Raw genomic sequence first — 14,434 nt, forward strand, 5'->3', positions numbered from 1 at the left:
AAAAGACCTTTCTTTTGATGTCTCACTCGATGGATTTGGAGGAAATTTTTGAAAATGGACTTTTTTCTAGAAAGGGGTTAACCTTGGATTTTTTCAAAAATCTCAAAAAATTAGATTTGTGATTTTTTGGGTTTCATTGATGAATTGAACTTAAAAAGACCTTTCTTTTGATGTCTCACTCGATGGATTTGGAGGAAATTTTTGAAAATGGACTTTTTTTTAGAAAGGGGTTAACCTTGGATTTTTTCCAAAAATCTCAAAAAATTAGATTTGTGATTTTTGGGGTTCATTGATGAATTAACCTTACAAAGACCTTTCTTTTGATGTCTCACTCGATGGATTTGGAGGAAATTTTTGAAAATGGACTTTTTTCTAGAAAGGGGTTAACCTTGGATTTTTTCAAAAATCTCAAAAAATTAGATTTGTGATTTTTGGGTTTCATTGATGAATTGAACTTAAAAAGACCTTTCTTTTGATGTCTCACTCGATGGATTTGGAGGAAATTTTTTAAAATGGACTTTTTTTTAGAAAGGGGTTAACTTTGGATTTTTTTCAAAAATCTCAAAAAAATAGATTTGTGATTTTTGGGGTTCATTGATGAATTAAACTTTAAAAGACCTTTCTTTTGATGTCTCACTCGATGGATTTGGAGGAAATTTTTGAAAATGGACTTTTTTTTAGAAAGGGGTTAACCTTGGATTTTTTTCAAAAATCTCAAAAAAATAGATTTGCCATTTTTGAATTTGATTGATGAATTGACCTCAAGAAGACCTTTCTTTTGATGTCTCACTCGATGGATTTGGAGAAAATTTTTGAAAAAGGACTTTTTTTAGAAAGGGGTTAACCTTGGATTTTTTTCAGAAATCTCAAAAAAAAAGATTTGCCATTTTTTAATTTGATTAATGAATTGAACTTAAGAAGACCTTTCTTTTGATGTCTCACTCGATGGATTTGGAGAAAATTTTTGAAAATGGACTTTTTTTTAGAAAGGGGTTAACCTTGGATTTTTTTCAAAGATCTAAAAAAATTAGATTTGTGATTTTTGGGGTTCATTGATGAATTAACCTTACAAAGACCTTTCTTTTGATGTCTCACTCGATGGATTTGGAGGAAATTTTTTAAAATGGACTTTTTTCTAGAAAGGGGTTAACCTTGGATTTTTTCAAAAATCTCAAAAAATTAGATTTGTGATTTTTGGGTTTCATTGATGAATTGAACTTAAAAAGACCTTTCTTTTGATGTCTCACTCGATGGATTTGGAGGAAATTTTTGAAAATGGACTTTTTTTTAGAAAGGGTTAGTTAACCTTGGATTTTTTCAAAAATCTCAAAAAATTAGATTTGTGATTTTTGGGGTTCATTGATGAATTAACCTTACAAAGACCTTTCTTTTGATGTCTCACTCGATGGATTTGAAGGAAATTTTTGAAAATGGACTTTTTTTTAGAAAGGGGTTAACCTTGGATTTTTTTCAAAGATCTAAAAAAATTAGATTTGTGATTTTTGGGGTTCATTGATGAATTAACCTTACAAAGACCTTTCTTTTGATGTCTCACTCGATGGATTTGGAGGAAATTTTTGAAAATGGACTTTTTTCTAGAAAGGGGTTAACCTTTAATTTTTTCAAAAATCTCAAAAAAATAGATTTTCCATTTTTGAATTTGATTGATGAATTGAACTTAAGAAGACCTTTCTTTTGATGTCTCACTCGATGGATTTGGAGAAAATTTTTGAAAATAGACTTTTTTTTAGAAAGGGGTTAACCTTTAATTTTTTTCAAAAATCTCAAAAAATTAAATTTGTGATTTTTGGGATTCATTGATGAATTAAACTTTAAAAGACCTTTCTTTTGATGTCTCACTCGATGGATTTGGAGAAAATTTTTGAAAATAGACTTTTTTTTAGAAAGGGGTTAACCTTTAATTTTTTTCAAAAATCTCAAAAAATTAAATTTGTGATTTTTGGGATTCATTGATGAATTAAACTTTAAAAGACCTTTCTTTTGATGTCTCACTCGATGGATTTGGAGAAAATTTTTGAAAATGGACTTTTTTTTAGAAAGGGGTTAACCTTGGATTTTTTTCAAAGATCTAAAAAATTAGATTTGTGATTTTTGGGGTTCATTGATGAATTAAACTTTAAAAGACCTTTCTTTTGATGTCTCACTCGATGGATTTGGAGGAAATTTTTGAAAATGGACTTTTTTTTAGAAAGGGGTTAACCTTTAATTTTTTTCAAAAATCTCAAAAAATTAAATTTGTGATTTTTGGGATTCATTGACTTTTTTTTAGAAAGGGGTTAACCTTGGATTTTTTTCAAAGATCTAAAAAATTAGATTTGTGATTTTTGGGGTTCATTGATGAATTAAACTTTAAAAGACCTTTCTTTTGATGTCTCACTCGATGGATTTGGAGGAAATTTTTGAAAATGGACTTTTTTTTAGAAAGGGGTTAACCTTTAATTTTTTTCAAAAATCTCAAAAAATTAAATTTGTGATTTTTGGGATTCATTGATGAATTAAACTTTAAAAGACCTTTCTTTTGATGTCTCACTCGATGGATTTGGAGGAAATTTTTGAAAATGGACTTTTTTTTAGAAAGGGGTTAACCTTTAATTTTTTTCAAAAATCTCAAAAAATTAAATTTGTGATTTTTGGGATTCATTGATGAATCAAACTTTAAAAGACCTTTCTTTTGATGTCTCACTCGATGAATTTGGAGAAAATTTTTGAAAATGGACTTTTTTTTAGAAAGGGGTTAACCTTGGATTTTTTTCAAAAATCTCAAAAAATTAAATTTGTGATTTTTGGGATTCATTGATGAATTAAACTTTAAAAGACCTTTCTTTTGATGTCTCACTCGATGGATTTGGAGAAAATTTTTGAAAATGGACTTTTTTTTAGAAAGGGGTTAACCTTTAATTTTTTTCAAAAATCTCAAAAAATTAAAATTGTGATTTTTGGGTTTCATTGGTGAATTGAACTTAAAAAGACCTTTCTTTTGATGTCTCTCTCCATGGATTTGGAGAAAATTTTTGAAAATGGACTTTTTTCTAGAAAGGGGTTAACCTTGGATTTTTTCAAAGATCTAAAAAAATTAGATTTGTGATTTTGGGGGTTCATTGATGAATTAACCTTACAAAGACCTTTCTTTTGATGTCTCACTCGATGGATTTGGAGGAAATTTTTTAAAATGGACTTTTTTTTAGAAAGGGGTTAACCTTGGATTTTTTTCAAAAATCTCAAAAAATTAGATAGGTATGTGACTTTTAGGTTTGATTGATGAATTAAACTTAAAAAGACCTTTCTTTTGATTTCTCACTCGATGGATTTGGATTAAATTTTTGAAAATGGACTTTTTTTTAGAAAGGGGTTAACCTTGGATTTTTTTCAAAGACCTAAAAAAATTAGATTTGTGATTTTTGGGGTTCATTGATGAATTAACCTTACAAAGACCTTTCTTTTGATGTCTCACTCGATGGATTTGGAGGAAATTTTTGAAAATGGACTTTTTTCTAGAAAGGGGTTAACCTTGGATTTTTTCAAAAATCTCAAAAAATTAGATTTGTGATTTTTGGGTTTCATTGATGAATTGAACTTAAAAAGACCTTTCTTTTGATGTCTCACTCGATGGATTTGGAGGAAATTTTTGAAAATGGACTTTTTTTTAGAAAGGGGTTAACCTTGGATTTTTTCCAAAAATCTCAAAAAATTAGATTTGTGATTTTTGGGGTTCATTGATGAATTAACCTTACAAAGACCTTTCTTTTGATGTCTCACTCGATGGATTTGGAGGAAATTTTTTAAAATGGACTTTTTTTTAGAAAGGGGTTAACTTTGGATTTTTTTCAAAAATCTCAAAAAAATAGATTTGTGATTTTTGGGGTTCATTGATGAATTAAACTTTAAAAGACCTTTCTTTTGATGTCTCACTCGATGGATTTGGAGAACATTTTTGAAAATGGACTTTTTTTTTGAAAGGGGTTAACCTTGGATTTTTTTCAAAAATCTCAAAAAAAATAGATATGTGACTTTTAGGTTTGATTGATGAATTAAACTTAAAAAGACCTTTCTTTAGATGTCTCACTCGATGGATTTGGAGAACATTTTTGAAAATGGACTTTTTTTTAGATTTTTTTCAAAAATCTCAAAAAAATAGATTTGCCATTTTTGAATTTGATTGATGAATTGACCTCAAGAAGACCTTTCTTTTGATGTCTCACTCGATGGATTTGGAGAAAATTTTTGAAAATGGATTTTTTTTTGAAAGCGGTTAACCTGGATTTTTTTCAAAAATTTAAAAAAAAAATCGATTTGTGATTTTTGGGTTTCATTGATGAATAGAAATTAAAAAAAAAACCTTTCTTTTGATGTTTCATGCGATTCTAATTTTTGTAACTTATTGCATATTTCTGTTCATTGTGAACTTATATCCTTTAGGGTAACTTCGGGCATTATGGCGCACCAGGCATTATGGCGCACCTCTCAACTACCATACTTCCAATACTCGCATTTAAATAAAACCAATGCACAAACTTTGGCCTTCGTCGAACACTAGCCTTGTGACGATCGCAGGTCAGTGCTATTATTTTTGTGCCAAACAAAAAAGAAAACAAAAAAAATATACCAGTTCTGGGTTCCAATATAATATCGCTTTGTTTTTGTTTGTGTGTATCTCGGTAAGTATACAGTGCACGTGTTTGTTGTAAAGAGTGAAACGCAGAGTACAGTTTTGGTTTGGTTATATCACTTGTTATATTTTAACTGAAGTAAGAATTGTGTTTAGTTTTTGGAGTTTTGTGAATATGTGTATATTTTGCAATATGGCGCAGATGTAATAAGGGCATTATGGCGCTATATTATACCCGACTGCGCCATAATGCCCTTATGTAAAACTAATTTCAAAAGTAACTCTGCATTTTTTTAAATTTGAAAATAACCTCAATTAAACGTTAATTTTATGAAACCTATTTACAATTATATTTCAGAAATGCTGAATATACGGAAAAAAAGTAAAGGGTTCTGAAGTAAATGGGGTTCGCCATATTGCCCGTACATAGGGCAATATGGTTTTTTTTGGACTATTTTTAATTTAATTTATTTTTTGTTAAAAAGCTTGAATTTTTATTCTTAAATAATTTTTTTATGTTACGTTTTTATGAAATTTAATTAAAAAAAATGATTGAAGTAAAAATTGTAGTCCGTAGTAAAGTTATTTGAGTTTGTGCTTAGGTATGCCATAATGCCCTAATTTACCCTAACTAAAACTTGTTTTAAGACTTGGGCCCAAAATATCTGCTTTCGAGTAGGTACAAGTAAAAACATTATTCGATGATAGTGACTTTGCATGAATGCCCTCAATAACTTTTTTCTATGAAGTATTGCAGTTCGCAAACAAATATTGACTAAAAGGATAACTTGCATTGACAAAAAGTTGTATATCCCTTTGTTTAACTTATTTCTTGTTTATCTTTGCAGGATGTTTTCATGTTTCGTGAATTTCTCCTAGTTAAATTGATAAATGCAGAAAAGGCAACTTTCCAAACACCCACTTTTTCCCAAAAACGTGAGCGTACTCTTGAAATGCTTATTAAGGATCTGCACGAAGAGTATGTCCACGACAGCAAATTGGTAAGTTCACACTTCTTCTATATATACAATATATGACAATCCAAAGATTCAATTCAATTCAATCCAATTGAACAAAATATAAAAAAAAAAAAAAAACTAAATTGATGTCATCCATATCCTTGTTTACGTATCTTTTCTATATAGAACATGCTGAACAGGCGAGCATTCTCCGAGGTGCTATACGATGTGCCACGTGCTTCAAAACTCAAAGAGGACGCAAGACAAATTGAATTTGTTCGCATCGGACAGGCGCTCAAATTGGAAGCTATCGTGCGTGGTGATGCCCCAACAAGTATAGCCTCTGCAAGTCCTTGTACGATATTCAAGAAACCACCATGGGAGCCACAATGTTTTTATCCAGCATTTCAACATCGAGGTACCCTTGCAGGAGATTCATTCAATCATGATAGCATATTCATGGCCACTGACGATGGTACTTTTCTTATAAAGGGTAAGTTTGGATATTTTGCAATGCAAGCAAAACACACAAACACACACACACACACAAAAAAAAAAACAATTTAGATTACCCTTTAAGTGTTTCCACTTTAGATGACCAATCACTACAACTCATATTTGACAAAACGTTTTTTGTGAAGCAATTGAGTGTGCTGGAAGAACATGGACTGCTGATAATACGTGGTGGATCTGCTACCAATCGTGATTCTAATCGAATTCATGTTTTCCGGCTAAGAGAATTTAAGGAAGAAGTTATTCGAGTGCGAGGTCGAAATGAAGTCAAGGATAGAAGAATAGAACGCTCGAGGGGGTGTCATCTTTATGCGAGTTCAAAAATCAATGGTGGCCATTTGCGGTTGGTTGTTGCTGTAGGGAAGAAACTACAGCTGTTTCAGTGGAAGCACACTGCAGCATGGGCATCGTGGTGTGCTGATAGTGATACGGAAACGGTGGATGGGTTTATATTCCAAAAGGAGATTCAGTTGTGCGAATCACCGGCTATAATGACATTGCTTGAAGGACCCACGAATACAAATACTGGAGGTCTTATTTGTGTTGGATATAGGTAAGGCATTTGAACATTTTTTTCATCAGTTTATTGACTTCTTGTGAATAAACTAGTTTTGATGCGTGAAATTCCAAGTAACATTCAAAAACGTATAATGTAATATTAACAATGCACAATGTTAAATTTACAATGTATAGTAGTAAATTTACAATATAAAATGTTAAATTTACAATGTACAGTGTTAAATTTACAATTTAAAGCTTATATTAATACTATTTAAAGGTACTACTACGAAGTGGTTTGTGACCAAACCGGATCAGCAACTCGACTTTTTGAAGTGGATGCATCAAAACGAAACCAAGCACAACTAAATGCAGCAATTGAACTTTGTGATGGCCAAGAAACAGAACTGCTTTTATGCTATAATCGTAAGTTAAACACAAAATATATCTGAATTTCTTAATTCAATATATTTCCTTTTCTAGATACTTGTCATTTCCAAAAGCTGAACAAAGACACAACATCCACAGAATTTGATTTCCACTGGAACACATCCCCCACATCTATTGTCTGTGCATTTCCTTACATTTTTGGCTTCACTTCTGATTCCATTGAAATTCGATTGTTGGTCAATGGTAATTTGGTGCACACTGCCATAATGCCCGAACTGCAATTGATCACATCGAAACGTGACATCTACTTTGTAACTACAGCACCGGAATTTATATCCAAGGATTTGAATATTAAGGGTTTGCAAATAAATGAAAATACTCCTGAACGTAAGATCAAAAAGACTCCTAGCGATACATCATCCAGTGAAGAACTTTCCAGAACTCCCGAAAGGAAACATTTCGTTGAAATTCCCATCAATCCTGAAAATGAGCTTCAAACCCTTTTAGCTCTTCCAGTTAGATGTGATGGTGGAGGATCCCCATCAATCCAGCGAGCTAGATCACTTCAAAAAACGAACAACATCAACGAGGATCTCAAGCCCGTAATTGCCAAAAGCAATTCGTGTGGTGATCCATATCGATCGGACAATGCAAAAGACAGAGAACACCTCGATCAGCCAAGTGTTCCGCCAAATTCTCCAAGATCGGCTGGAAACCAACAAACTCAACAACAAAAATGTGGTTCTCCAATGTCTCCGACAAAGCGAAACTCAAAATACCGAAGTCTCTTTACAAGTGGTTCTGGTGATGCTTCATTTAGTTCTCCAGACCGTCTAAAACCCCTACGCATTTATCGAATACCCTTGTCCAAACTGACTGGAACTCAATCACACTTTCATGCTCATTCCTTTAGTACTTCAACATCATCGTCTGGATCATCGGCTGCAACTGCAACAACAACAACTTTCAAACACTCAATAGATGTCCCCACAATCGCAAGTCGTTCCTATGAATGACATCCGAGTGCAGCTGATTTGAGCTTGAGCAATTTTAATGAATCAAAAGTCAACGGAAAAGGCATTGATGTCAACGAAAATTCAACAGTTAAGGCTGCTGAAGACTGTGGAACAACAGCAATGTGCAATAATATGTGTCATTCAATTGATTTTCAATACTTGATCTCACAACAACTTTTGAGGTTTCAACAAAACAAAAGCAGACAAAACTAAAAACAAATCTTGAAAAAAATAAACTTTACAGAGGCTCTTGATAGTAAACAACAAAAAAAAACTATAAAAAAAAACTTTCTATTGCTATTTAATATAAAGTGTTGAACTTTTTCTTAGAGAAAAGATTAGACATCAATGTGACATATATTTATAAATATTAGACATGACTGCACTTAAAACATAATAAATTATATCATTTTTTTTCAACTGTATATTATGTCAAAAACTTCAATTTTTTTTTTGTTTAATTCTTTTGTATAAGTTTTTTTTTTTTTCTTAATTTTAATTTAAACTATTTAATGGATACTCTTTCTGTGTTCTGTAAAATTAACATCAAAATATTTTAAGAAATAAATAACTGTGTTTACATAAATTATATTAACATTATATATATATATAAATAAAAAATAAAAAATAGTATATTATATTGTATTACAAAAAAAAATATTTAAAAAAAATGTTATACTGCTAAAAAAATTTATATAAATGTATGTTTAATTAGTTTTAATAAAATCTTGAGTGAATCTATTGAATTTCACTTCAAAATTGTGTTTTATTTCTTTGAGCAGCTTCTTTCAATTAAATAAAAAAAAAAAAACAAGGTAAGGAAATTATATTTCGAAGATAGCGGGGAGTTCTGAAAAACTGATTTTTTCTTGTAACTGAGTAGGTAAATAATAAAGAAAAAAACATTTTTTTTTTATTTTTTTAATTATAAGAAAACGGTTTTAAAAAATTAGTGATTGCAAAAATGATTAAAGTGTGAAAATACACTTCGAAGAATATCGTTATAAAATAATAATAGCTTGTACTAAAAACAACTTATCTGGACTTTGATCTATTGTTTATTCCATTTCTATACAAAAAAATAAATTCACGACATAGTCGCACAAACTTGCTCCCCAAGTTCAAGGTGCTGAAATGTTTTAAACTTTTCATTTACCTAAAAATTTGGTAAATGAGCCTTAACTAAAGAATAGCTAGTTCTAAAAAAAGCGAATAAACATATTTTACTCAATACACAGGACAAATTCTTAATTTTTGAGCTAAAAAAGCAATTTAATTTCTTCTGTTAAGATGCTGTATTTTCAGAAAAAAAAATTAATAATTACAATTTATTTAAAAATAAAAGCAATTTTAAAAATAATTAAAAAAAAAAAATAGAGTCGGTTTGCCAAAATGACGTTGATATTAATCGACACCAAACCAAAATTTTTATTTATATTATATTAGTATAACATTTCAACCTTTTTAACTCAAAATTTGTGTTTATGTCATTTTGTTGTTTAAGCTTTGGAGCTGAAACAGGTGTTTTTTTTGTAAATATTTGGATGATTTAACCCTTTCGATCCCAAGCTATGAAAATCAATATTAAAAAATGTTTTTTCAGTATTATCGTGTCAAAAACATCACAACTAAGAAATATGAATAGCAAAAAGCTATTTTCTAAAATAATAAATAGCAAAAATAATGTGTTACTCTCTTTTTATTTAAATATGTTACATGAGAGTAACGCTGGGTCCGAAAGGGTTAAGGGGAAATTCAATGATTGTTTTAATTTGAAATATGTATATTTAGAAAATTGAAACAAAACACATATTAATCCCTCCTTGCAAGTAATTTTGTTGAAGAAAGGGTTCACAAAAAGACAGGAATAATTTAAAATGACTACTACAATTTCTATGTTGAATTTTAGTTCCAAAAATTGACTTAATTAAGGAAGTACGATATTTAAATCTCGAAAGAAAGATTTAATGCACAAAAAAAATGTAGTTTTGAATTGAACTATTGTATGTGTGTTTTTAGTTCGCTCCGCTTTATTAATTTATTAAATCGAATTTTAACCCAGACTCTTAATTCAAGTTGTGGTCTTTTGTTTGCCATTCAATTTTGTAAATTTTTTTTCACTATAACCTGGCAATTCATTTTTGTTTAGTGTTAAATACTAAAAATTTATCAAAATTAAACAGCAAATTCATGCTAAAATTGACCCATAGTTAAATCTGTACATATAACTGATTTATTTTCTTGTGTGAAAAGAGAATGTACTTTGCCGCTCTCAACATTTTTTGCTCCCGTTGATGATTTTTTGTTTCTTTCTCCCGGTGAGTGAAATTTTTAGCATATGTTCTGCCTATTGAAGCATTATTGAGACTACATTGTATCCGAACTTCTTGCCTACATTTTCATGTTGCTGCTTGCTACCAACTGAGCTTTGAACATAACCTGCTGCTGGCTCCATCCTGCATCGCATTTTGCATACCAGCCTGCCTGCTGCAATTAATTGTTTTCATCGTTCAACTCATCAGCAACAATAACAATTTAACAATATACTCTACTCATCGTCATCAGCTGTTATCTGTCATCAGTCATCAGTCATCACTCATAATATCTGCCATCTGTTTCAACTGCCACCTATCATCTCATATCATAACCAACATTTCAACCTCAAATTCATGGTTCGTGCATGAACTAAGTACAGGGTGTATCAAAACTTTTTTTTGGCAAGTAAAATTTAAAAATATTGATTTTTTTCATAAATCCAAAATTTAAAAACTAAACCAAAATCAAAAATATGTCTGCGTGTGCTGTATGTGATAATATTGCGGATTACCTTATTGACGCAATTATTTGTCATGGTAACTGTCGTAAATTATTACATATTAGATGTATTAATGCTCCGTTCAGCAGCATCAAACTTTTTAAAGAAAGGAAATCTTTTTATTTCTTTTGTGACGATTGCGATCCATTTGCATACAACAATATTGTTCGTGATGTACTACAAAATAAGCTGCATATCGAAAATCTTAATAACCAATTGCTCCAACTTAACAAGCAAGTTACAAATAATATCGCTTCTAGCCGCTCGCATATGTCAAACAAAAATAATCCCTCATCATGTGATACTGCACCCAATACCGACAAACGTCAAACGAGAAGTAAGACAAAAGTTAAAAATATTATCTCTAGACCTAAAAGCTCATCTAAACGCAAAAGCAATGAACTTGACGCAGATAACTCTCTTCAAAATCCATTAGTTAAAAAAACAGCAACATCAATATTTGATTCTGTTACACCTTCTCGTCCACTACAAAACTTCAACTTCAATTATGATGTACCAAACCCCCCGACCCTTCTTCCGTCGTCATCTATACCATTGCCTAAAACTCCAACTGAAAAATCTCCTACATCTGCTCACACCTCACCCAAAGTTACTGAACCAACAACAATAATAAAACCAACAACTCCAACACTGATAACCGGAACTGATGAATGCCAAATGTCCTCTAAACCAATAATTTTATCAGTTGCGACGTTACCAAACTTTCACTCAATGGGCGCAAATAATATTGATACAAGTAACTTTCCACTCCAAGCTTGTCATGTTCAAGAGCAGAACAACTCAAAAATGCCTTTTGAATCACGTTTAAAAATTGTTGAAGGACACAAAATTCTTTTCATTTCTAAGCTTGACCCATCTACTAATGCCTTAGACATAAAAAATTTCATAAAAAACAAGATTGGTACGCTACAAAGCATTATTGTAGAAAAAATGCTTCAACGGAATTATGCTAAGTACTCATCTTTCAAAATAAGGTGCTCAGATTCAGTTTTTTATCTTTTAAATAATGAATCTTTTTGGCCTTCTGGAATTGTTATGCACGAGTTTGTAAATAGAACATTGAAAAAGCAGCCAAACCATTTTCACAAACACCTGACAATGCAAACATCCAACTGCAGCAACTTCAACAAGTACTAATATACTATCAAAATGTGAATGGATTACGGACAAAGACCAATAAGGTCTACAAAAATGCAAATAACGTCTCACACGAAGTTATTGTCTTAACTGAAACCTGGTTAAACTCATCTATCGCTGATACCGAGCTATTGGACACAAGTTTTCAAATTTATCGCCGTGATCGTCATTCTCTTAATGAATCTGCTAAAGTTGGTGGAGGATTGCTGATAGCTGTCAAAAACTCTCTCGTTAGCACTCTAGTCGATGATTTCCTAGAGTCTACAATTGAAATTCTGTGCATTAAATTAAAGATGTCATCTGGTTACTTATTTGTAGTGGCTATCTATGTACCACCTAATTCCAAATCCGAGATATACGAAGGACTATGCAATTGCTTGGATAGCATTTCAGAGAAAACTGAATCAAATGATGAAATTATAGTAATTGGAGACTTTAACTTAGGAAGTTTACATTGGTCTTGGATAGATGAATTCCAAGAGCTACTTCCTGTCAATGCTTCGACTGCAAACGAATTCAGCATAATGGATAATATGGCATCATTAGGTTTAAAACAATTGAATGGAGTCAGCAATCAATTTAATAAAATTCTGGACCTTGTTTACTTTTCTGGATGTTTAACATCGGACAGCTATGTTGAACTTTGTGGCTCAAAACTTATTGAAGAGGACCGACACCACCCCGCATTATCAATTTCCCTGAGCTTGAGTGTTTATAATCTACCTAGTAATTGTAATGATAAATTAGAATTTAACTTTAAAGAATGTAATTTCAATCAACTTTTTAACTTACTTGATAGTATAAATTGGAATACCATATTTTTAAACTCAAACTTAGACGACATGACTATAAAATTTTATAATGTTTTATTTGATTGTTTTATCGAAGCTATTCCTTTACGAAAAATAAGAGAAAAACAAACTAATCCGCCATGGTTCGATAAGCATGTAAAAACTTTAAAAAACAAGAGAAACAAAGCCTGGGTAAAGTTTAGTAAGTCTAGGACTGATGAAGATTACAATGTATATTTGGAGCATAAAAATGAATTTGAAAACTACACTAATTTTATCTATTCAGAATTTATTGCAAAAACTCAAAGTGAACTTAAATCAAGTCCAAAAAATTTCTGGAAATATGTTGATACTAAAAGAAAATTCGACGGTTATCCATTAAATATGAGCTATGAAAATGCAAACAGTCATATTCCAGAAGTTATATCTAAAATGTTTGCCAACTATTTTAAAAGTGCCTTCGCCGATACTTTGTCGTCTGATGCAACAGATAATTATTCTTCAACGGAAGAGTATTCTCATCTGGCGTTTATTAATTTTTCAATCTCTGAAGACTCAATCATAAATAAAATATTAAAACTAGAAGATAATATAAGTCCTGGTCCAGATGGCTTACCTGCTTTTATGTTAAAAAAATGTTCATCTTATTTGTCTTACCCATTATATCTCTTGTTCAATGAATCCTTAAAGTGTTCAAAATTTCCTACTCTATGGAAATATGCTTACCTCAGACCGGTTCATAAAAAGGGCCCTAAGAATTTGGTCACTAATTATCGTCCCATAGCCAAATTGTCCGTTATTCCAAAACTTTTTGAATCCTTAGTATGTGACACTCTTTCCTTTAATTGTTCCTCTGTTTTATGTGAAAATCAACATGGATTTGTGAAGAAAAAATCGACGATAACAAACTTACTAGAGTTTACAACATTTTGCATTGATGCTTTTGAGAAAAAGCAACAAGTTGATTGCATATTTACTGATTTCAGTAAGGCATTCGACAAACTAAGCCATGAAGTACTTTTGAAAAAGCTAACAAGAATTGGACTAAATGAGAACTTTCTTTCATGGATATCTTCATACCTTGTAGACAGGTATTACTGCGTACTGTTTAAAAATGACTGTTCTGAGAACTTTAGAGTAAATTCTGGTGTACCTCAAGGAAGTCACCTAGGCCCATTGCTCTTTGTGTTATTTATAAATGACCTTCCTTCTGTTTTCCAAAACTCAAAAACTTTATTTTATGCTGACGACGTGAAAATATTTCGAACAATAAATTCCTTATCCGATTGTAAGCTCTTGCAAGAAGATTTAAAAAGATTTTGGGAATGGTGTTGCACAAATCGCCTTATATTAAATATTGACAAGTGTAAATCAATGAGCTTTACACGAAAGCAAAATTTAATTGCTTATAACTATGAGATAAATTCGTCGCAATTATGTAAATTATCAAATTTTTCTGACCTAGGAATCAATTTAGATCCGAAACTAACTTTTACTGATCATTATAACCACATTATTAAAAGAGCCAATGTAACACTTGGCTTCATCAAAAGATTTGCGCGGGAGTTCGAGGATCCATATGTTTTGAAGGTTCTATATATTTCATTTGTAAGGCCAATTCTTGAATACGGATGTATAGTGTGGGCACCTTACTATATGATTCATAT

At 31.0% G+C, this 14,434-nt stretch overlaps 1 protein-coding gene across 3 annotated transcripts in view; it reads left to right on the forward strand.

Moving 5' to 3' along the window:
- Window positions 1-8,525, forward strand: part of LOC129912445 (GTPase-activating Rap/Ran-GAP domain-like protein 3) — a 131,717-nt gene extending 123,192 nt beyond the window's left edge. For 2 of the 3 annotated variants that reach the window (XM_055990670.1, XM_055990671.1), the window contains 5 exons: window positions 5,476-5,628; window positions 5,773-6,079; window positions 6,181-6,652; window positions 6,878-7,023; window positions 7,081-8,524. In XM_055990670.1, coding sequence (XP_055846645.1) covers window positions 5,476-5,628; window positions 5,773-6,079; window positions 6,181-6,652; window positions 6,878-7,023; window positions 7,081-8,003 — 2,001 coding nt within the window. In that variant the 3' untranslated portion in view covers window positions 8,004-8,524. Of the gene's footprint in view, window positions 1-5,475; window positions 5,629-5,772; window positions 6,080-6,180; window positions 6,653-6,877; window positions 7,024-7,080 lie in introns of all 3 variants that reach the window. The other variant, XM_055990669.1, reaches the window with a different exon arrangement.
- The last annotated feature ends 5,909 nt before the right edge of the window (window positions 8,526-14,434 follow it).

Source organism: Episyrphus balteatus, chromosome 2 (assembly GCF_945859705.1).
Source record: "Episyrphus balteatus chromosome 2, idEpiBalt1.1, whole genome shotgun sequence".
Lineage (NCBI taxonomy): Eukaryota > Metazoa > Arthropoda > Insecta > Diptera > Syrphidae > Episyrphus > Episyrphus balteatus.